The sequence below is a fragment of the Cephus cinctus genome, unplaced genomic scaffold (assembly GCF_000341935.2).
Source record: "Cephus cinctus unplaced genomic scaffold, Ccin1 Ccin1_scaffold0080, whole genome shotgun sequence".
NCBI classification, from domain to species: Eukaryota; Metazoa; Arthropoda; class Insecta; order Hymenoptera; family Cephidae; genus Cephus; species Cephus cinctus.
The window spans coordinates 577,623-600,421 of NW_014332821.1; the positions used below are offsets into that span (position 1 = coordinate 577,623).

General features: G+C 34.4%; 5 protein-coding genes across 16 annotated transcripts in view; 3 read left to right on the forward strand and 2 right to left on the reverse strand.

Annotated features, from left to right (window-relative positions):
- The window catches only part of LOC107270842 (far upstream element-binding protein 3), an 11,193-nt gene extending 2,172 nt beyond the window's left edge, over positions 1–9,021 (reverse strand). Inside the window, exons 1-14 of one of the 8 annotated variants that reach the window (XM_015746257.2) lie at positions 8,712–9,020; positions 7,032–7,110; positions 6,202–6,411; positions 5,575–5,704; positions 4,060–4,314; positions 3,802–3,979; positions 3,469–3,675; positions 3,015–3,201; positions 2,752–2,909; positions 2,546–2,660; positions 2,289–2,453; positions 1,933–2,180; positions 1,504–1,793; positions 45–840 (exon numbers count right to left, since the gene is read on the reverse strand). In XM_015746257.2, coding sequence (XP_015601743.1) covers positions 1,530–1,793; positions 1,933–2,180; positions 2,289–2,453; positions 2,546–2,660; positions 2,752–2,909; positions 3,015–3,201; positions 3,469–3,675; positions 3,802–3,979; positions 4,060–4,314; positions 5,575–5,704; positions 6,202–6,411; positions 7,032–7,110; positions 8,712–8,795 — 2,280 coding nt within the window. In that variant the 5' untranslated portion in view covers positions 8,796–9,020 and the 3' untranslated portion in view covers positions 45–840; positions 1,504–1,529. Of the gene's footprint in view, positions 1–44; positions 841–1,503; positions 1,794–1,932; positions 2,181–2,288; positions 2,454–2,545; positions 2,661–2,751; positions 2,910–3,014; positions 3,202–3,468; positions 3,676–3,801; positions 4,001–4,059; positions 4,315–5,574; positions 5,705–6,201; positions 6,412–7,031; positions 7,111–7,612; positions 7,721–8,711 lie in introns of those variants that run through there. The other 7 variants (XM_015746248.2, XM_015746235.2, XM_015746267.2 and 4 more) reach the window with 7 other exon arrangements.
- Positions 9,022–9,311: 290 nt separating this feature from the next.
- On the forward strand, positions 9,312–11,640 carry LOC107271418 (ubiquitin-fold modifier-conjugating enzyme 1). 4 transcript variants are annotated; one of them, XR_003060824.1, is made up of 6 exons: positions 9,312–9,426; positions 9,785–9,935; positions 10,183–10,314; positions 10,406–10,573; positions 10,647–10,919; positions 11,392–11,640. XR_003060824.1 is itself a non-coding variant. In XM_015747435.2 (6 exons), exons 2-5 carry the CDS (start codon positions 9,813–9,815, stop codon positions 10,725–10,727), a joined length of 504 nt encoding a protein of 167 aa, XP_015602921.1. In that variant the 5' UTR covers positions 9,341–9,426; positions 9,717–9,812; the 3' UTR covers positions 10,728–10,732; positions 11,392–11,640. The 4 variants fall into 4 exon arrangements, 1 of the variants encoding a protein (XP_015602921.1); XM_015747435.2 differs by having other exon boundaries at positions 9,341–9,426; positions 9,717–9,935; positions 10,647–10,732; XR_001538642.2 differs by having other exon boundaries at positions 9,346–9,426; positions 9,717–9,935.
- On the reverse strand, positions 10,892–12,464 carry LOC107271402 (arginine-hydroxylase NDUFAF5, mitochondrial). Its single transcript, XM_015747370.2, has 3 exons — positions 11,655–12,464; positions 11,385–11,569; positions 10,892–11,303 (listed from the first exon to the last, which is right to left on the reverse strand). The coding sequence occupies exons 1-3, from the start codon at positions 12,278–12,280 to the stop codon at positions 11,014–11,016; spliced, it is 1,101 nt and encodes a 366-aa protein (XP_015602856.1). The 5' UTR covers positions 12,281–12,464; the 3' UTR covers positions 10,892–11,013.
- Positions 12,465–12,729: 265 nt separating this feature from the next.
- On the forward strand, positions 12,730–16,454 carry LOC107271394 (kanadaptin). Of its 2 annotated transcripts, none has more exons than XM_015747360.2 (7): positions 12,730–13,001; positions 13,285–14,217; positions 14,343–14,644; positions 14,707–14,849; positions 14,915–15,075; positions 15,174–15,533; positions 15,619–16,454. In XM_015747360.2, the coding sequence occupies exons 2-7, from the start codon at positions 13,384–13,386 to the stop codon at positions 16,132–16,134; spliced, it is 2,316 nt and encodes a 771-aa protein (XP_015602846.1). In that variant the 5' UTR covers positions 12,730–13,001; positions 13,285–13,383; the 3' UTR covers positions 16,135–16,454. The 2 variants fall into 2 exon arrangements, with proteins under 2 accessions (XP_015602846.1, XP_015602841.1); XM_015747355.2 differs by having other exon boundaries at positions 12,761–12,941.
- A 2,525-nt stretch (positions 16,455–18,979) lies between these two features.
- Positions 18,980–22,572, forward strand: LOC107271389 (chromatin-remodeling complex ATPase chain Iswi). The gene has a single exon (XM_015747341.2). The coding sequence runs from the start codon at positions 19,280–19,282 to the stop codon at positions 22,382–22,384; it is 3,105 nt and encodes a 1,034-aa protein (XP_015602827.1). The 5' UTR covers positions 18,980–19,279; the 3' UTR covers positions 22,385–22,572.
- The last annotated feature ends 227 nt before the right edge of the window (positions 22,573–22,799 follow it).

The window sequence follows — 22,799 nt, forward strand, 5'->3', positions numbered from 1 at the left end:
GGGGGGGGGGGGGGAAATAGGGTAGAGTATGTATAGATAGCGCATTGGACATTAGAGATAACATATTTTTATAGATACACACGCAGTACAATTAAATAATTACTATTGCCAGTACGAATAAATGTTAGATGTCACTTTCATGTTCCTACTTATGTACGAAAATATGTAGGCATGTGGCATAGTTCGTTTATCATATTATTATATAAGAGCATGTATATATAAATGAACGACTCCAGGTTTTATGAAAAAAAAAAGTGCTTCGTAAGTATGTTGACGATGCACAAATATGATTCGGAGAATGCGATTAGCGGAAGAAAAATAGAATAGCAATAGAACAAACTTGGGAGACATTTTGATAATATTCAATTCGACGATAGCTTTAAATAATTCGAATCAGAGACATGATAATAGAGAAGAGTATATATAGAGTCGTTGAGCCCAGGTCGTTCCTGTTTTTGATCTGCTGCGTCACCTGCTAACGTCAACTTATCTTACAGCTATTACATGTTGTATGGAATAAAAGTACGTATGATAAAGTAAACGGAACACAGGTGGACATCATGATGGTATTACATTACGCTATTAACTTCAATTCAGTTTCAGTAGTTTCTTATTACTTATTAATTAGACAATGCATATCCTATAATATTTATATAAAAAAGAAAAAACATCAAACGATATTTTAATATAGTATGGATAATAGATATAGGTCGGTACCATTCACGAATTGTAAAGGTTGCAATCTTTATAAAGCAGCCAATTATACGGTTTTAGCGTAAACATTATACGAGGGTACTGCAGCATTAACCACATCCCAATGGAAAGCTATCTGAAAACTGTCTGAAATAAACAAAGGATTACTATACAAATAGCTTGTATAAAATTAGGCACGATAAAGACAATTTCAAAGGTGTAAAACTTCTAATGCATTTCTGCAATTCCCAGTCATTTCTTATGCTGGACACAATTATGCCACCATTTTTTTCTTTAATATGCAATACAGATCCTGAAAATTGTGTTAGCATGAAGTAAACACATCATGAGCGAGATACATTTTTCTTACACCATTGATTTCTCGATCTATATATATATATATATTTTTTTTTTTGGTATGCGCTCCTAAGTCAAATTAAAACTGTGCAATTCGACTCTATAAACTAATCATAGCTATAACGGTACAGTTGCTAACATGAACTCATTTAAGTAAATGGTGACAAGCGTCTATTTATTTCAATTAAAATCAATTGCTCTACACAGTTTCAAAAAGACTCAACTCGTTATTAAAGAGAGGAAAGTTTCATGTTTTTTTCCATAATCAAATCAGTCGATATTGCAAAATAAATAATTACAGGAATATAATAAGGATGGTGTTGTAACATAAAGAATATTCATGTTAATAATGTGATTATAGAATTTCGATTTTCATGACAATATTTCAGCTTAAAAAAAATTGAAACATGTAGCTTTCCTAACTGTCAATAAATAGAGAAAAATATTACTTACAGTTCACTTCAACATTGTCCAATTGATTAGTTATCGGAACTGGGTTGAGAATACGGATAATTTTGATATCCGGTAGGGAAAGACGGAGTTTGCTGCCCTGATTGAGGCTGGGACGTGGAACCAGCACCCGCGGGGTAATATCCAGCCGGCGCGTTACCAGCATTCATGCCTGGATAACTTCCATACGTTTGTGGAAATGCATTGGGTGTGCTCCCTGGAGGACCTGCGGACTGCCCCTGAATCGCTTGTTGCATTTGAGGTTGCGGCATCGGATTGCCTTGAATTCCCAGCTGCAACATAACATAACAAATATAACATAGCATAACATAACATAACTTGAAAGAACATGCTATAATTGACATAAAAGCACTCTGGCAAATATTAGTTATAGTATTGGATGATTACGAAATCAATTAATATTATACACACCTTGCCTGCCTTCATTTGAGCTTCTATCGCCTCTGCTTCTTTCACTTTACCGATGCTTCTATAATATTCTGCCCATTGTGCGCTATAATCAGCCTGGCCACCATTTTGTGCGGCTCCTGGTTGTTGTTGTTGTTGCTGTTGCTGCTGTTGTTGTTGTTGCTGCTGCTGCTGCTGCGCTTGAGGTTGTTGGGGCTGCCCGGGTCCCGCCGGTCCAGCTGGAGGTGCATTAGGTTGATTCGGTTGATTTCCTAGAGTGAAACATAATTCCCATTACACTATATTTGAAATTGAAACTGCGAAATAAAATATTGGGAACAAACGATGTAAAAATTATTGAGTTACAATTTTCGAGTTACCTGTTTGTGGATTGTGTTCTTGTTTTCCTTGTTTCGCTTGTTGTTCGATCATATCCGCTTCTCTGTGCATACCGAGTGATCGATAATATTCTGCCCATTGAGCGCTGTAATCTGGTTGTCCCGTTTGAGGGTTCACTTGAACCGGTGCTTGATTTGCGTTAGTACCTATTTAGGAGCATTATACAATTGACAAAATTATGTTCTGTCTTGTGGATTAGCTTCACATACAGGAGAGAGATACTGATAAATATCCTTACCTGAGTCATTAGATTGAGGTTGGTTAGGCCAAGCCTGATATCCTGAAGTAGAATTCCAATTTGGATTGTATCCAATTGCACCTTGTCCCCCAGTAAATGGAGCTCCAGCTGGACTCTATTAAATAATACATGAAAATACATAATATATTTTCAATATAACTGAACTCTAACGAAGAAGGCCGAAATATTAATTTCAATATACGCACCAAACCTAGTTTTTCACTAAATATTCTCTTAGCGTGTTCCACTTGTTCGGGATTGCCACGAATTATAAAAATCTTTTCATTATCATTGCTCTGATTTCTTCGATCCAACTCGCAATGGGCTCCTGTTTGTTGGTTTATTTGTTTAATCGTTTCCCCGCCTAATAATGAAAAAAGTTTCTTAATATGGAAGTATACGCAAGGCATTCATGCTACATGATGAATGTAAGATTACAGAAAGACAAAGTATAACAGCAAATGCATACCTTTGCCTATGATGATACCACATTTGGACGACGGCACTGTAAATGTAGTTTCAATTTTATCTTGCATAGGTCCACCCTGACGTCTATCCCAGCCACCGCCATAATCGTTTGAAGTACGCCCACCGCCGAATCCATTTCCACGAGGTCCGCCTCTACCACCCATATTATTTCTACCATCGTCCCGTCTCTATAATTGTACAGAACAAAATAATATTGGCATCTATTACTTTCTTTCAAGTTCCGATTGAATTGTTTGCGAAGCAAGCAATTTCCACACTATTCCCATGCAACTCTAAGCATACAGATAAAATAAAAGAGCATATCCGTAAACTCGGGAAATACTGTAATGAAGTACAGTTTGGAAATTACTTATAAACCGAATATTTTGTTCCTCTATTTAATATTGTTCTTAAAACGGAACACGATCATTCACGACCATATAATAAAAGTTTACCATTACACTATCAATAAGTTCTTGAATCCGTTGTCGTGCTTGTTCTACGGCTTGATGTTTCCCTGATAGTAAACACTTTCGATCACCAGGACCATCTTCTCGTCCTTGTTGAAACTGAACTCTTGCTCCGGTCTCTGCTTGGATTTTCTTTATCATATCTCCACCTTTACCGATAACTACACCAACAGCAGCTCGAGGAACAAGCACCTAATTACACGATCATCATACGTGTTAACAATTATTCAGTACAAGGAAATAATAAGGAAAATCAAGTCGTAGAAAAAACGGTTAAGACTTTGGTATGTATGTACTGTTAAAAAGTAAATTACAAACCTCAACTCCATCAGCATTAGCTGGTCCGCCATGGTTGAATCCATTATCATTGGGATAACTGCCACCCCGCTCACTGCTACCCCTCGATCCTCTATGGAACATCTGCATTTCCTTTTCAGCGATGAGTTCGTATACCAATTGTTTGGCATATTCGACCTTTTGCGGATCTCCGGTTATTCTGTAATAAAATGTCGGAGTGCTAATCCCTTCAAAGTTTAGGATCCACTTCCATGTAAAGAATGTCATTTGGAAATTCACCTTAAAGGTTTCTCCTGTTCTTGAGAAGGTCCGTCCTGGATTACGACCATCTTAGCTCCAGACTTTTCTTGGAGTTGTTTGATAGTCTCCCCACCCTTTCCAATAATGAGACCAACTTTCGGTCCTGGGATCATAATTTCAACGAATCCCGGGTGGCCCATTATCCCACTGCTACTTCCGGATATATTCATGTCACCAATACCCTCGGTTCTGCTTCTCTGATTAACGATCGACAGAACCAACTCCTTAGCTCGACTGAAACACAGAACAGAAGATATCCAGTGAATCCCCTATTTTCACGAATGAATAACCTAGCCATATACAACATACAATACAATTTGTTTGCAAGACATAGTCGTATGGCTATTGTGCAACAAAGTGCAACAGACCACAATATTAATAGGTCATTTTCGCTAGTATTTTCAGTTAGTATTCATACAATAAATTTAAATATCCTATAAAATGATTTAAAGCAGTTTTATACGAGTAGCATTTTAATCATCTTCCTGTTGCGAGTAACGCGTCCCCATGCATAGCCTATCCTCCTTCCTTTAATTTCATTCTCACTCTTTCTCTCCCTCACTCATTGTCTGTTACTCTCACTCACTCTCACTATTTCTCTCTTCCCACATCCTAGTAAAAGTAAAACAAAACTATTAGTAAATACAAAATTACGAAATTAAATTTCACCAATCCTTAAAGAATTTTTAGCAAATTGATATGCCGGTGAGTATTCAAAGATGAATCTGAGCCCGGTACTCGTGTCCAGGAGCTAAACGAATACATTCTGTAAAAAGGTGAACAATTTTTATATGCGAATGCATATGACTGACAGTTAATCAATGCAAATAGTGCAGTATCAAATAAGGTGATATGACAACTTTTTATCTACAATTAATTTTCTTTATAACAGGTGTCTTGTATCAGTTAATACCAAATGTGCATAACGCTCAAAGAAATTTACGTTTTTAATAAGGAAAGTGTACTTACGTTAGTAAGTAAAAATGACAATAATAAATGCGTTTACGCAACAACGATGATTAAGCAGAAGAGAGAAGTACTACTACTGTAAATGTGAAAGATAGTAACTAACGGGTAAAATAGAAAGTATAGATATACTTTTACGATCATATTTCTTAATTTAATAGGAGGCGGCGTTAAGTTTCATAGGATCTGTTAGACATGTTATCACATATTTAAGGAGGATAGACGATTTGCTTGGCTCATAAATTAACGTTTCTAATTATATGATGACCTGCCGCAATGCCACGTAAACGCATATATCGCTTAAACGATTCTAAGTATGTATATATATGTGTGTGCCTCTGTGTATATATATATATAGCCTAGGTAGAAAAATCATATCTTGCTGGACTGAGAATTGATGAAACGGTGTTGGTGTAAAGAAACATACAAACGAGTTATGGTTGTAGAAAAATTCGTACAAAATAATGGGATTGCAATGCATAAAATATAATTAAAAATTATGAAATAAGAAGATAAAAAACAAGTTACTTGACAGCTTCTCGAGAGCCGGTAAGAGTGCAAACCCTCTCAGGTAGCCCACCACTCTCTGGGGCCATTTGAATTTTACAGCCAGTTTCACTTTGTAATCTCGTGATTTGTTCTCCACCCCGACCGATTACTGTAAAAATATGAATTATCATTAGCACGACAATAAAGAATACAACACCTCAATCGCAACGACAAGAAGGTGGAATATTTAATTATCTGCTGGTTGCAGGAATTTGGCGATTATGTGATAAAACGTAGTACGCAACATTTCAGGACAAACCATTAAAACAAGAGTATAAAATAAGAGTATTAAAACGTAAAACAAAAACAATAAGGATTATCAATTTCATGCCTATGATAATTCAGCATAGGAATGGTCTTACAATTCTTAATTATAGAGTTATTATTTATAACAATGAAAGGAAAGCAATATTGTAAACATTGTTTTATAAGCTTAAACTCTAAAGGCTTATGGTTGCACATTATAACAAGTAATACATACACATAGGATAAGTAAATAAATGATTTGGTGTAATTAGGCACTACATCTAATTTCACATTTTAACACGTCCAATAATACTCATGGAAAATTTGAGCAACAAACAAATAACAGTTAATTATACTTACTCAATCCAACCATTTTATCCGGAACTCTGATATCTTCGTTGCAAATACCACCCATACCTCCCATTGAAGCTGAAGGCGACACAGATTGTGAAACTGCTCGAGGTGTAGTTGTACTTCCACTATCTCCGATGGAACTGTTACTTTGTGGACCTCCTCGAAGACCAATTAGAGGATCCGCAACTAATGCTGCCATTTTCTTTGCTTCCGGTTCTAAAAGTTCACAAAATAGGGGATGCGGAACGATGGCAAGCTGTTATGCTTATACGAAATTTATAGTATCATTGGCTGGTACAACATAGTACATTTCAATTTTGATACATTGTATTATAACGATCATGATTTACAAGTTCAATACTGTTTTGTGTTGTTTAAGGTTTTGGATTTTCCTGGGCCATACACATTACAATTTTTATGTAAGCTATCACAATAAATAGGGTCCTATCATTGAAAACATTTCACAAGAAATAATTATTTTTATAAATAGTTCAGGATTTCTCTCAACATCTTATCACTTTGTAGATATACAAAGTCATAACATTTTTTAACTTGTTGGTGCTTCATCGGTGCCTTATGCCCTGCAACCTCCATCTGTTAGCCTACATTGTGTGAAATAACAATGATAGATGATAAATGGAAAATTGAATGCTTATATTTCAAAAGACTGGAGGGTAACAATCCTGTAGCATTTTATGAATATGATATAGTGCCATATAAATGCATTCTAAAATCAATTTTACATTGTTTGAAATGGTAATTTGATGTAAGTACCTTAATATACACGTGTAACTTAAAAAGAATGACCTTTCGCTATTGATAAGAATATTTCTTACCTGAACTATCTTCAAGGGGACGTTTTAACTTAGTATCTGGATTATTTTGTGCACCTGCTGGATTTATTTTTGCTGCAATCTGTAAACAATCATTCAAAATGAGAATAAATGTAATACTTATCTGAACATTTATAACACCAAAATAAATGAATAATTTAGATTTAAAAAATGTGAAAGAATCACTATAATCTATAGCATTTGCAGCTTTTTCACCTATCTGATGCATTATATTCATACAAATGATAAACTTATAGGAACAAAGAATATATATTAATTAGCATAAGAGGTGCATGGAGTTGTGAAATATTACAAAGAAACTTGATTAGAAAAATAGACATGTCTATATCATTTTTACAATATATGTCTAAAACAAGTGTGTTACTGCTGTATCCATAATTTAGTAAATTATAAATATAACATTTAATAAATGTTGTGAAATTACATGCTCATATTTAGTCCAATACTAAAATGTATTTTATAGACAAAAAATAATTGCTTTATGTTTAACATAAGTATTAAATATCATTGTTACTATCAGAACAAGAGTGCTGATACTCCTTATGAAAAATCATTACACTTACTAATTTTTTAATAAAGAAGTAAATTGCATTAAACAAAAAGTTTTTACTTTAATAGTTTTATTAACTACAAAAGTATAAGGACAATGTAACCACCATCAGCACAATCAGAATAAGTTCTGAATTCATAGGTCGTTCTTTGTATACAAAGTAGTCTTATTAAGCTATAGAAATATGGTTGAAAAACTAACATATATATAAAATTCCATGTTTACTTCTGTCAAGTTCAAGAGGAGACCCCTTTCTTGATATATTGGAACTAATATCCAAAGGTACCGACAGAGTTAATACAGTCACTTGCTCATATTACAGGAAATAACCACCTCAATTAACAATATTTTTTCTTTACATATCAATTATAAATATTAATAAATCATAAAGGAAACAGTTTATAATAGAAGTAATATAGAGATATAGTGGCAATAAAATATATTCTTTAATATGAACTTCTACATTAAAAAACAAAAAGATCACTTCCTCAAAATGTATCTGATTCATGGACAAACTACACCGCTAAACCTTTATAACAATACACATAAAAATATATTTGTTTCCTTGCATTAAAACCTTAAACTATGACAATATTTTCTTCAAGGCAAGTATAGCTTCATATATAAAATTTGTTTATAATTGCTCGTCATATACTTTCAATATCTAGATTGAGCTAAACGAGTCAACGAATTACACTTCTTTGTCTTGTTACCGACGCGGATATTACATTTTGCGGAATGAAACAAAAACGTTAAAAAATGAATAATACCCATGATAAATGAATCCTCCCACATCTCTCAGTCATCAGACTGAAATGTTTTTGTTGGTCACGCAATGGCATCGCGAGAGCATAATACGTACATAAATAATTATTTTTCATAAAATAATATTAATATAACAGTGATAAAATAACAAGAAGCATGACAAAATTTAGTGTAATGAGCTGCATATATTCGATCGGCCTTTCTCAGAGATGTATAGATAGAGCCAAAGTTGGATAGCATTTGTCTACGCATACTTCAAAATACAAGCTGTGAAACTCACATAAGCTTCAACAGAGTGTTTAACACTGAAATGCCTCTAAAAGAGCAAGTATAAATGATACTCTTACTTGTTTAGCGCGTTGTAAAGCAGCCGCAAAAGCTGTACTGTGACTGAAATTCTGTGGCGGAGCGACCGCTGAATAATCACTCATGATGAACCATGAAGAGGTAAGACTTTACACCAATTCACTATCGCTCCGCACGATTTTCGTAAACAGTGGTTGCTGCTGCTTCGCCAAGAAACCTTGATTCCAGAGAGATCTTCGTAGTTTTACGTGAAATGCTTTTAATAGTGCTAAGTAGTGAAGCGTTACTTTATGAGCGAAAGAACTCCACGGTGCAGGACAAGGCGCAAGCGTCACTTACGACACGGCATAGAATAATTTTCATAAGAATTAAAACATTCGTTTGATTTTACGGATTGAATTTTCCTCAGCACCATCTGCCGGTAAATTTCGTACTTGGCCTATGTTTATCGATATTCATGGTGATGTGAAATTGAAGCGTAAAATAATTGAGAAATAGAATAACATTATATTTTGTATAATAATTATATTAATTGCTACATTTAGTATTGAAATTTTAATATATTAAATATATTTATAATAAGTTTCAAAGATGCTCCAAAGATGGACACTCGTAAACAACCGGAAATAGTATTAAAGTTTGATTTGTCAGTAAAGCTTCTTTATATCCGCTGTGTTGGCACTTTTTACAAACTGTCAATTTAAATGTAAATTTACTACAAAGAACATTAAAAGAAAGAGAATCTTGTAGAGAAAAGTATGTACTTATAACGATAGTATTACAATTTTTTTAAAAGCCAACAACTTAGAACATGAATTTTTTATTTTGCGAATAAACTAAAGATTGATTATGTGGAACGGAGAAAAGATTAACAACATTTTTTATATTGAATTTATTTATTTAGCATTTAAAATATATTTGTATACTACCAGATAAAACTGAAGAATATTCACATTGATATTATTTCATTATTATACTATGATTGCTAATAAATGTGTACGGCATATTAATGTACATGAAAGGTATACCTAGAGTCTTTATTATAGAATCATATTCATTTGGCCACACTGCATCAGAAACTCGATTGTCAAAGTGAATTTTTTAATCAATATAGAACAATATAGAATTAAAAAACATATAAGATGGTGGACGAATCAACCAGGAAAACATTAAGTAGCATTCCATTATTACAAACAAAGGCAGGACCGCGTGATAAGGATTTGTGGGTACAAAGATTAAAAGAAGAATACCAGGCTCTAATAAAGGTAATGCCGTTAGACATATAATATGTAATGTTTTGTGTAATACTTTACCATATGGTAACCTCAATATTTTTTCATCTCATACGAAATATACACTAAATCATATTCAGTACACTAATTCTACTGAGCATAAATAAATGCTTTCCATCATTTATTGTTAGGGCTCACCTTTGGTGTAAAATAAAATATTGTGTTATCTGATTATTAAGTACATTATTCCAAATCATATTGTATAATCATTTGTTTTCAGTATGTTCAAAATAATAAAAGTTCGGATAATGATTGGTTCCGATTAGAATCAAATAAGGAAGGAACTAAATGGTTTGGGAAATGCTGGTATATCCACAATCTTTTAAAGTATGAGTTTGAGATTGAATTTGATGTAAGTTTGATAATAATATAATACTAATACTTTAGAAGTTCCATAAGCTATCTAAATTTTCACCATTTTATATAGGATCTTTAATTTTCAGATACCTGTTACATATCCCACTACAGCACCTGAACTAGCTCTACCAGAACTGGATGGTAAAACAGCAAAAATGTATAGAGGTGGAAAAATATGCTTAACAGACCATTTTAAACCCCTATGGGCAAGAAATGTGCCGAAATTTGGTATAGCCCATGCAATGGCTTTAGGGGTAAATATAATATTTATATTTAAAGAAATACAGTAAAGTAATAAAATAAGTATAACGTTGCTCTTTTCTGTAGCTTGGACCTTGGCTTGCAGTAGAAATTCCTGATCTCATTGAAAAGGGTGTTATAGCACATAAAGAGAAATCTGCAGAATAAAAATAGTAAATACAATACACATAAATTATTTTTTAATTTACTAGAAGAAGTATAGGACAAAATAATTTGAATGGGTCTGTATATTAGGATATAAATATTGCTGTTACTTTACATCATCCAATTACCAAGTTGATAATTCACAAATGAAACTTCATACCATTAAGTTGATTTCAAGTTCACAAATGTTAACAGGTATACAAAAATTATTTACATGTTATAATAAATTGCATTTTCTATTTCATACAATATTTACATGTGTTCACTAAATACTGTTTGCTGATGATAGTTACTTTTCTTCATCATCCAATTTTACTGTCTTTGTCTCCTTAATTATTTTGTCTAGTTTGTACAAATTTTTAAGTGATACTTCTCCTGTTCCACGTTTTAATGGCTTTGGTTGTGATGGATCTGGTTTCCAACCCAACATATTAATAATTTGAAATGTTGCTGGAACATATGTCGAACCATCTTCCTTGGTCTTTCCATAAAGTTCTTGATAAATGACTGATGCTGCTAAGAGCGAGTCTCGTTTCAAATGAAGTGTCCGATTTCTGGCTGCATTACTTTCACCCATTCCTATTCATTGTAATATTATTCTATTAGAATCTATCTACAGTAGTAAGACATTGATATAAAACTATATAACTAAAAAAGTACCTTTCAGGTCCCAGATGAGTTCAAACATAGAAGGGTAACCAATGACTATTTCATCAGTATCAATAGTTAACATAGTAAAACCTGCTCTATTCATAAGACTGCCAATATCACGAACATCTGCGAATGGAGATATATGTGGAGATACACCACCATTCCTTTCTAATTCAGCTAATTGCAAGGAACCCCTGAGGATGCATATTATACCTCAGATAAAGTACTTTATGTGGACATTAATAAATCAAGTATTCCGTAAGAACATATAAAAATTACCTCAATTCATAGAGTGTATCACCACCAAATATAGCAGCCATGAATACACCATCATTTTTTAAACATCGTATAATGTGATTAAAACATCCTGGAAGATCATTGACCCAGTGAAGACTGAGACAGCTTATAATCAAATCAAAGCTGTCAGATTCAAATGATAATTCTTCCTCGTCAACCACTTTCCTTTTGACTTTTATTCCTTCTGTTACTTCAGCATGCGATAAGGCAGTTGGACTCATATCAGCCATAATTAATTCCTCAACTGATTCACTTAATATATGTTTTGAAACATGACCTCGACCACAACCTAAATCAAGGGCTCTTTTGAATGTCCTTTTTATATCAAATATTCTATCTGCTAATCTATACCCAACTTCATCTTTAAGGTAATCATATAATTTTACATCATGTGCTTTTGCAGCACATTCTTTTTGTCGTAACTTTGCTTCCCTATCAAATACATACATCACACTATTTGGTGGCAAAGCATACACTGAATTAGTATTAGTTATACTGCGAACATTAAGTGCAAGAACATTCTTTTCTTGACTTGTAAAATTAAAGAGAAGATTACACAGGTTACGCTTCAGAATACCGCGACTATAAATTCTCATTGTTGGTAACATTTTGTCTTTTTTTTTTGTAAAAAGCCGGGATTTTAATAAAGTTATATTGTATTATGTTTAATATTCTATCGTTATATTGTCGCAGTTTTATATTAATTTTTATATGTTCATTGTGATGTTTTGCCGATTATGTAGACATATATAAATAATAGCAGATTATATCTATGTGCAGATAGATTTTCATGAAAATGAAACCTCTTGTGCCGCGTTTACATGTAAGTAGTTTTAAATGAATGATTTAGTTTATAGAGTGCTAAACAAACATGCTTACAATAATAAAATATGTTTTGTAACGGTGTGATAAACCATATAAGTAGAAGAAATTTTATTTGAAAAGTATTTTTTCAATTAAAATTTATCCATTGTTGGACTCTAACATTCTGTTCTACGTAGTCCTATAGCTCTAACTCACTCCAAGAGTCCCTCTAGTATTAGAGGGACTCTACCGTCCATCAAGGTACATCGCCATCTAGTGTCGAAGTTCCAATCTTGATTATCAGGACTAGTTACAAGGAAAACATATGAAGGAAAGGAAGAAAATTCTTAGGTTACTAGTTAAATGTTGTAAACGAGAGTAAACAATGCAACATTTATCTGTCAACAGTAACTACATTTTTGTTTACTTATTACGCAAAGAATAATAATAAATGTTACTGTACAGGTATGTAGAATGCAGTGAATTCTATTTATTCAACAATTTAAGGAAACTAATATATTATATGTACGTATTGTATACGTTGATTGTATAAATTTCGAACTATTTTCCACGTTTCTTTGATTGCAAATGTCACAAAGTTAGTTGTAGCATTTACCATAATTTTTCAAGCTGAAAATTGATATTACTCGATTTTTATTTTATTTATCAAGTTTCTCAATATCGAACTACATAATAAATATTGAACAACAATTATGTTATGTTCATTTTTTGCAAACGTTTCACTGTTCGTTTTATATCAGAGCACAACATCCCAAAAATCTTAATATATCATTATTTTGATTTACAGGTCTCTAAGTTATGTCAAAGTATAACTTACTTTAATTTGTATAAGTACATTTATAAAAATATAGCAAATAAAGTAATACAATATAATATAATTGTAATTATGGAAACTGGTCAAGAGCAGCCAGTGGATAATATGATCCTCAAGGAAAACAGTGTCAAACAAGAAATATGTAGCAGCATTGACGAGAGTGTAGATGATGAAGCTAAAATAAATATGGAAGCCAGTATTGAAGATGAACATTGTGTAAAACCCCTTGATATTACTTGCGATAAATCACATGACGAATCTTTCAAGAAACCAGCACTATTAATTGGACCAAGACGTGGAAAACCTGGAAAATTGCGTATTGTGCATAATATTCCAACACCTGCATTATTTGAAGAAACTATGGACACAAATTCCAAGGATCATGCTGATATTCAAGTAAATAGTACTTCTGAGCTTGAAGGAATATCTAAAATAAATGTTGAAAAGCCAAATATAGATCTACAAGATTTACAGAAAGATAAACAGCTTCCATTACCTTATCGAGAACCTAATTGGGGTGGACAACCTGAACAAGATTATAAATTGGAGGTATTGAAATCAGGAGTCATTTTGGAAACACATGATTTAACAAAAAAAAGTTTTCATGTTTTTGGAAGACTTCCAGCGTGCGACATATCCCTTGCACATCCGACAATTTCAAGATATCACGCAGTTCTTCAATTCAGAGCAGTTGACGATGAGAAACATCCTAAGGGTTTTTATTTGTATGATCTTGGAAGTACACATGGCACCTTCTGGAATGGAAATCGCATAAGGCCTAATACTTACGCAAGAGTACAGGGAGGTCATATGATTAGATTTGGCTGTAGTCAAAGAAAATTTATTTTGCAAGCACCTCCAGAAGACGTTGAAGAAGAATCTGAATTATCCCTGACTGAGTTGAAGGTAATAAAGTATAAACAAATCATACTAAATTTGCTATAATCATGCAATACTTATTTACAATTTTACAATAATTTATCAAATAAATTAAACGCATTTAAAAACTCTATGTTCCCAACCTGTTTCAGGAAAAAAGAAGATTGGACCTAGAAGAACGTGCTAGAATGGAAAATGAGCGTAAGGTAGAGGAGGAAGAGGCAGAGAGATTAAGAAAAGAACAAGAAGAAAATGAAGGAATCGATTGGGGAATGGCAGAAGATGCAGACGAGGAGACAGATTTGACTGAGAATCCATATGCATCTACTAATAATGAAGAATTGTTTTTGGATGATCCGAAAAAAACATTGAGAGGCTGGTTTGAGCGAGAGGGATATGATTTACAGTATCAAACTGAGGATAAAGGCATTGGACAATTTTTATGTTGGGTCGAGTATGTATTTTCTTACATGTAACAAAATTCCTATTTCTTTCTATCTTAATTACTTCTTTTAGATTACCTATAGACAACGTTACTGGTCGCGCAGTTAGAGCAGAAGCGCTTGTTAAAGGAAAGAAGAAAGAATCTGTTATACAATGCGCCTTAGAAGCCTGCCGTATTTTGGATAGACACGGTTTGCTGCGTCAAGCTACTCATGGTAAATACTGAATTTTAACTACCTACGATTTTGAAATAAGATTTATAAAACATTTTGTTTGACAGAGGCGAGAAAGAGGAAAGTGAGGAATTGGGAAGAAGAGGATTATTATGATTCAGACGAAGACAATTTCTTGGATAGGACAGGATCCATAGAGAAGAAACGTGAGCAAAGAATGAGAATCGCTGGAATATTAGAAACAAAAGTGGAAACGTATTCATCATTGGTATGTAAATTGCTGACTAAAATTCAGGATGAAATTTGATCATATATAAGTGTGCATTGTGTATTAAGTATTAGTTTTAAATATTCATATAATTTCAGCTCAAACAACATACTGAAATTACTCAACAAATTAAAGCTATTGAAAAATCTTTACATAATGCTCAAATGATAAGAGATAAAGCCAATGAAGACTCAATTGAAGATGCTTTGGATGCATTCATGTCTGACTTAAAGTCATCAACTATGAGCAAGAGTGACATTACAAAACTCAAATTAGAACTACAAAACTTGCGAAAAGAAGAGGCGAGATTAATAAAATTAGTAAATATTGCTAAACCTGCAAATTTACCATCGCTTACACCCCATGTGCGAAAAGGTGAAACTGGACAGACTGATAAAAAATTTGAAAAAGTAATACCAATGGTTGGTCACACAAAAAAGCTTAAACCATTGTCAAAGGTAAGATTTATCGTATATTAAAAACATTTCTATTTGTGGTAAATATATGCTGCTATGTTTAAACGCTAATGAAATGGTTTTGCAGAAATCAGAAACAAAAACCTCTTATGATTTATCTATCATGTCGATGGACACGACCAATAAAAAGGAGCATGACAGCCATAATGATGATGATCTGACTGATGACATAGATAATAATACAAAAATTCCTCATGAACATCCAAGAGAAAAATTCAATGATATTCTAGAGGCAAGGAATGAGGATGTACAGGAAGAAATGTCTGTAAATAATGAAAAGCAGATACAAGAAGATCCTAGTATAAAATATAATGATAATCCTGCAGAGAAGGTGGATAATGATCATAGTATTAATAATATGGAAGATGCAGAAGAGGAAGAACATGAGAAGAATGAAGTAGAAGCAAGGAAGAAAAAGAATCGCAATCTTAAGAGAACCCAAGTGAGAACGGAAAAAGCTGCAAAGGAAATTCAAAAAGCTTATGAGCAAGATATGTTCAGAGAAGGATATTCAATGTGGATTCCACCTCAAGATCAAAGTGGAGATGGGAAAACAAATCTTAATCAAAAGTATGGTTATTGAAGTAATCTTGAATAACTCACTTGAACACAAAATATCATAAGATATTTGTATATATATTGTACATAATTATGTTTTATATAACAGTTATTACTTCAGTGTGCACGAAATTTACATTACGACAAAGGCTATAATGACAATATTTGTAACTTTATACGTAATTTATACAAATGCAACACAATTCATGCAGTTGCAGGGATGTTCATTTATTTGGACTGTGTCACGCTACGTCTGTTAAATTTTCATGATGTATGCACTGTTGTCATAAAGATATAATACTTATTTTATTTTAATAATAAAAGTTTTCTAATACAGTACCTTAATTCACTAATTCCCATTTCTCCAATAACGTTTAATTATTAAATTCAGCCGAATTTTAAGAAATTGTACCCCCGCTTTATTTAAAATTAAACACTGAACTGGAACCCGTACGGCAGTGGTGGGGGCCGCGTAAAGAGAGATAGGAAGGACACAGGCGAGTGTAGTAGGCTGTCTGTATCACACATTGTACAGTGTCTGAAAAAGTTTAAGCTGAGATAAAGCAGTGCGCACGAGAAGGACTAAGCTAACATAGCGTAACTTGAAATAATAGCACATATATTTTATTTCGAAGACTGCTAAATATTTTGTTATCGTTTTTACAAAGTTTTACGAACTTGGAATTGGTGGACTTGACCCCAGTGAAAAGTGATTTTAAATCACTCATCACAATTGTTATTTAATGCATAAAACTTTACAGAAATCCAGAAATGATTGCAAAAATTTAGTACAGATCATACTGATTACTTAGTTCGATAGTAAAAATGTTATAATTGGTATATAATATTTACAATTTAATTATCATAAATAATTAGTAGTGCTAACTATTACCAAATTACCAAATATATTACCAAATATTTAGCTGGCACACTATACTTATATGGATTTGTATTTCAGTGCTGGCGTGGCTGGCACTGATATGCGGCGTTACAACATTTTTGTAGGGCTTGTACACCACATGCGCAGTTTAATTCGAAAAGGACAAACTCCTACTCCAGGTGAGTGAGACAGCTGCGCGCTGGCCAAGTTACCTTCGAATACAGGCGTACGAGTTCCAGTATGGTTTATCGTTTTCGCGGCAGATTCGACTGCGTGAATCTGGCGAGGTGGGTTCGTTAGCCACCAAAGCTCTGATGAGCACTCCAACGGTGTTCAATCCTCTGTATATACATATGTTGATTTCTGGTACGGTGATGTTATGGGTTTTCAACTGAATAAAGGCTTTAGGACTAACAATGCAGGTGCTTTGGAGAGCACTATAACTAACTTTATTTACTTTAATTATAATATGATTTAGTCTAAATCAATCTATCTTAACTGTATCTAGCTAATTGACTCTACGATATAGACTCGAAGTACACCCTTCAAGACCAGAAATCGAACTGCCCTTCTGGATCCCAAGGGATACAGTCCTTCATACTTCTCATGCATGCATCCGAACTCATACACCAATGATTGTACAACTGTCAGCAGGCGCTGATTGATTATAACGTGACTGAATACCGTTTCAACCAATCACCGCACTGCTATACAAGTAATGTTGCAAGGCCCGAGTTTGCCATAGAGTGAGAACAATGCATTGTTTATAGACTTCCTTCCTTCTTTTCCTTATGGCTGTATCCCCAATGGGGGACATGTGTCAGTAACTGGTCCTAATAATCAAGGTTGGAAGTTCGACAATAGATGGCGATGTACCTTGCGAGACGGGCCTTATTCAACTCAGCGTGAGGGGACGTACAAAGTTTATACATCGAATCCGAACATTGTTGGGCGAAATCCGTATAAATACTCACGTAAGTTTTCATATGAAAACCCATTGGCGAATGCCGCTGGAAGCTGGGTGCGAATCTCCAACCTTTCGGTCGTGAATCCGCTACCCTATCCACTGGGTTACGGCCGCCCCCTTGTTTATAGACTTCTATTGAGCCATTCTGAAAAGCCATGAAAGCTGACGTCATATAGGCGTCCATGCCTATGTTCCGATATAAACTTACAGTTGTATTATGACTGTGTTCCTGTTCACCTACTAAAGAATCATCGGAAAGTATAGTTCTGGTTGCTTGTAAAAATAACTTATGACAACAATTGCTGACTTACGACTAATATGTAATTATAGAAATGCCTAAAACCTGGCTTATTACGTGTCTTGAAAAAGCTGATTATGGACAAGAAGCAGGGAAACGACAGCCAACTTCACATCGTACATCGATTTGGCTCTTCTGAAAAAACTATTGACTACTAAACGTTTTTACAAGACTATCAAACACTATCGAACGACTATCAAACGATTGGAAGTAGAAAAAGTTTGCATTATAGTCTAATTCAACGGACACACCGATCGAGGAATCGATTGTATCGTATCGATTGGTATCCTTCATTCGCAAATGGTTTTTCTCATTTTTCTTGCAAACGATGGACTATCAAACGTTTTTATTAATTAATTCGCAACTATCAAGCGATTTTGCATCGATTGAGCTCCAGAAAAACAAAATCCGGTTAAAAACAAAAAAGTGCTGGCCAACTTCACACCAGATTTTTATTTTTATTTTCTGAAAAGACTAATGACTATCAAACGTTTTTACAAGACTATCAAACACTATCGAACGACTATCAAACGATTGGAAGTAGAAAAAGTTTGCATTATAGTCTAATTCAACGGACACACCGATCGAGGAATCGATTGTATCGTATCGATTGGTATCCTTCATTCGCAAATGGTTTTTCTCATTTTTCTTGCAAACGATGGACTATCAAACGTTTTTATTAATTGCCAACTTCACGCAGGTTGATTGGCCCCAAATTTTAATTTTTCAATTAAATACAAATACTGAGCGTTATATATATACGTTTACTTTTCGTTAGAAGAAAGGTTTTGTATCTATTAGTTTGTAAAAGTATGTTATTTTTTTGTGATACCGCATTATAACATTCAAAACGAGACTTAAAATGAATGACGCTACCATTGTTGAGTTTGGTACTGTTTTGGAGGGATTTGAATACAAGATGGCGGTAGTCGGTATTATGCAGTTCTGAACGTCAGTTTACTGCAGTTTACAACCGGTGTGCCAGAAGTTGTAAAAGAAGCGTGCGTCTCATCGTGCTGAGTTGCATGTTGAGGAATCAAGAAAGTAAGATTGGAAGTGTATTACTGTCTTGTTCTAAAGTCCAAAAAAAAGTGAGGAAAATGTCTAAAGCGGAGGAAAATGTGGATACTGGGGATACCGGAGACAACTCCAACGAATCTTCAGCAGAAACCACATCTTCTAGAGGTGGAGATTTTGAAACAAAACTCGAAACAGATCGAAGCAAGAGGTTCGATTATTTATTGAAACAGACTGAGATATTTTCTCATTTCATGACAAACAACCAGAAAGATAAAGCTGGAAGTCCACTAAAGGTTAAAGCTGGTAGACCAAGAAAACAACCTGAAAGTACAGTTAAGGTTGATATAGTTGATCATAGACATAGAAAAACTGAACAGGAAGAAGATGAAGAACTACTTGCTGAAAGTAATGCCAATGTTGCTCCTACTACTCGTTTCGAGTCATCCCCACATTACATCAAGTCTGGGGAGTTACGAGATTACCAAATACGAGGACTTAACTGGATGATCTCACTATACGAGAATGGAATTAATGGTATTCTTGCTGATGAGATGGGTTTGGGAAAAACATTACAGACTATATCATTACTAGGATACATGAAGCATTTTCGTAGCATTCCAGGACCACATATTGTAATTGTACCTAAGTCTACTTTGGCTAATTGGATGAATGAATTCAAAAAGTGGTGTCCTACTCTTAGAGCTGTCTGCTTAATTGGTGATGCAGAGACAAGGAATACATTTATTCGAGATGTTATGATGCCTGGGGAATGGGATGTATGTGTTACTTCTTATGAGATGGTCATCAAAGAAAAATCGGTTTTCAAAAAATTTAATTGGAGATATATGGTTATTGACGAAGCTCATAGGATAAAAAATGAAAAATCAAAACTATCAGAAATATTAAGAGAATTCAAAACAGCTAATAGATTATTACTTACTGGTACTCCATTGCAAAATAATCTACACGAACTCTGGTCTTTACTGAATTTCCTATTGCCAGACGTTTTCAATAGTTCAGATGACTTTGATTCATGGTTTAACACAAACAGTTTTCTAGGCGATAATTCTCTCGTTGAAAGACTACACGCAGTTCTTCGACCTTTCCTCCTTAGACGTCTTAAATCTGAAGTAGAAAAAGGTCTCAAACCAAAAAAGGAGATCAAAGTCTACATTGGACTTAGTAAAATGCAAAGAGAGTGGTACACTAAAGTATTGATGAAGGATATCGACATCGTAAACGGTGCCGGTAAGATTGAAAAAATGCGGCTGCAAAATATTTTAATGCAGCTGAGGAAATGTTGTAATCATCCGTATCTATTTGATGGTGCTGAACCTGGTCCCCCTTACACAACGGATGAGCATTTGGTCTACAATTGTGGCAAAATGGTTATCCTGGACAAGCTACTACCAAAACTCCAACAACAAGAATCAAGAGTGCTGATCTTCAGTCAAATGACTAGGATGCTGGATATCTTAGAAGATTACTGTCACTGGAGGAGTTTCCAGTATTGTCGCTTAGATGGTAACACAGCCCACGAAGATCGTCAACGACAAATCAATGAGTACAACGCTCCAGACAGTGAAAAATTCATCTTCATGTTGTCCACGCGTGCTGGTGGGTTGGGAATCAATTTGGCTACCGCCGACGTGGTAATTATTTATGATTCTGATTGGAATCCTCAAATGGACTTGCAAGCGATGGATCGAGCACATCGTATTGGACAACAAAAACAAGTACGCGTCTTTAGATTCATAACAGAAAACACAGTTGAAGAAAAAATCGTCGAGCGTGCTGAAGTAAAATTACGATTGGACAAGCTGGTCATTCAACAAGGTAGATTAGTAGATGCTAAGCAGACAGCACTGAACAAGGACGAGATGCTGAATATGATCAGGCATGGTGCGAATGAAGTATTCGCATCCAAAGATAGCGCCATTACTGATGAGGATATAGATACAATTCTTCAAAAAGGAGAAGCCAAAACAGAAGAGATGAAACAGAAGCTGGAAAGTCTTGGAGAGTCATCTTTGCGAAACTTCACAGTTGATGCTCCTACAGACTCTGTATATCAGTTCGAAGGAGAAGATTATCGTGAAAAACAGAAGATACTTGGTATCGGTAATTGGATTGAGCCACCAAAACGAGAAAGAAAGGCAAACTATGCTGTAGATGCTTACTTCAGAGAAGCATTGAGAGTGTCCGAGCCAAAAGCACCAAAAGCACCAAGGCCACCAAAACAGCCTATTGTCCAAGACTTTCAATTCTTCCCACCACGTCTGTTTGAACTGCTGGATCAAGAGATTTATTACTTCAGACAAACAGTAGGTTACAAGGTTCCTAAAAATCCAGAATTGGGATCTGATGCTGCCAGAATACAGAAGGAGGAACAAAGGAAAATAGATGATGCCCAGCCTTTGACTGATGAAGAAGTTACTGAGAAAGAGAAACTGCTCACTCAGGGTTTCACCAACTGGACCAAGAGAGACTTTAATCAATTTATCAAAGCAAATGAGAAGTATGGACGTGACGACATTGAAAATATTGCAAAGGACGTCGAAGGCAAGACACCTGAGGAAGTCATGGAGTACTCAGCAGTTTTCTGGGAACGTTGCCATGAGCTTCAGGATATAGACAGAGTTATGGCTCAGATAGAACGTGGCGAAGCGAAGATACAAAGACGTGCAGGTATTAAAAAGGCACTAGATGCCAAGATGGCGAGATATAGAGCGCCATTTCATCAGTTACGGATAGCTTATGGTACAAACAAAGGTAAGAATTATACCGAAGAAGAGGATAGATTTCTGGTGTGTATGCTGCACAAACTTGGCTTTGACAAAGAGAACGTATACGAGGAATTACGAGCTACTGTCAGATCAGCACCCCAGTTCCGTTTTGATTGGTTTGTTAAATCTCGCACGGCTTTAGAATTGCAAAGAAGATGCAACACGCTGATAACATTAATAGAGCGTGAGAATCAAGAACTCGAGGAACGTGAGAGACAAGAAAGAAGGAAGAAAGGTGGCAGTGTCGGTACGAAACCGGCTTCAAAAAGGAAGCAAGAAAACCTACCTGCACCTCAAGATAAACCAAGAAAGAAGAAGAAGTGATTTTTTATAAATCATGTGTCATATACTGATGTACTCTTTAATCTAGACTGTCCATTTTTATGAGTATTTAGGCCACCGACGATACAGACACACAAGCATTAGTCACTACGTTGTCGTAATTCTTGTACTACAAAACGATATTTTACAAGTGAAATGATCATTACGAATAAACACGATTGTCACCATGATTCAATGATAATAATTATTATACAATCTACTTTTTTTCAACTTAAACGCTATACATATAATCAGTACGGATAATTAACAGTATTTATCAATTGTTTTTGAAAACATTTATAAAAATATATATTTACTTATTATAGTATTCTACAAAATTGTAGCTTTTTTCTCTTTGGTGTAGCAAGATAATAGAAAATTTTCATCTTTGAGTTACGGGTATAATTTATATAAACTA

What these genes read in the sequence shown, in the direction of transcription:
- LOC107271418 (XM_015747435.2), top strand. Translation starts at nt 9,813, where the DNA reads ATGGTGGACGAATCAACCAGGAAAACATTAAGTAGCATTCCATTATTA. An exon ending in AATACCAGGCTCTAATAAAG is followed by an intron (nt 9,936 to 10,182) that starts GTAATGCCGTTA and finishes ATTTGTTTTCAG; the next exon opens with TATGTTCAAAATAATAAAAG. An exon ending in CCCATGCAATGGCTTTAGGG is followed by an intron (nt 10,574 to 10,646) that starts GTAAATATAATA and finishes TCTTTTCTGTAG; the next exon opens with CTTGGACCTTGGCTTGCAGT.
- LOC107271402 (XM_015747370.2), bottom strand. Translation starts at nt 12,280, where the DNA reads ATGTTACCAACAATGAGAATTTATAGTCGCGGTATTCTGAAGCGTAAC. An exon ending in GATACACTCTATGAATTGAG is followed by an intron (nt 11,570 to 11,654) that starts GTAATTTTTATA and finishes ATGCATCCTCAG; the next exon opens with GGGTTCCTTGCAATTAGCTG. An exon ending in ACTCATCTGGGACCTGAAAG is followed by an intron (nt 11,304 to 11,384) that starts GTACTTTTTTAG and finishes TACAATGAATAG; the next exon opens with GAATGGGTGAAAGTAATGCA.
- LOC107271394 (XM_015747360.2), top strand. Translation starts at nt 13,384, where the DNA reads ATGGAAACTGGTCAAGAGCAGCCAGTGGATAATATGATCCTCAAGGAA. An exon ending in TATCCCTGACTGAGTTGAAG is followed by an intron (nt 14,218 to 14,342) that starts GTAATAAAGTAT and finishes AACCTGTTTCAG; the next exon opens with GAAAAAAGAAGATTGGACCT. An exon ending in AGCTTAAACCATTGTCAAAG is followed by an intron (nt 15,534 to 15,618) that starts GTAAGATTTATC and finishes ATGGTTTTGCAG; the next exon opens with AAATCAGAAACAAAAACCTC.
- LOC107271389 (XM_015747341.2), top strand. Translation starts at nt 19,280, where the DNA reads ATGTTGAGGAATCAAGAAAGTAAGATTGGAAGTGTATTACTGTCTTGT.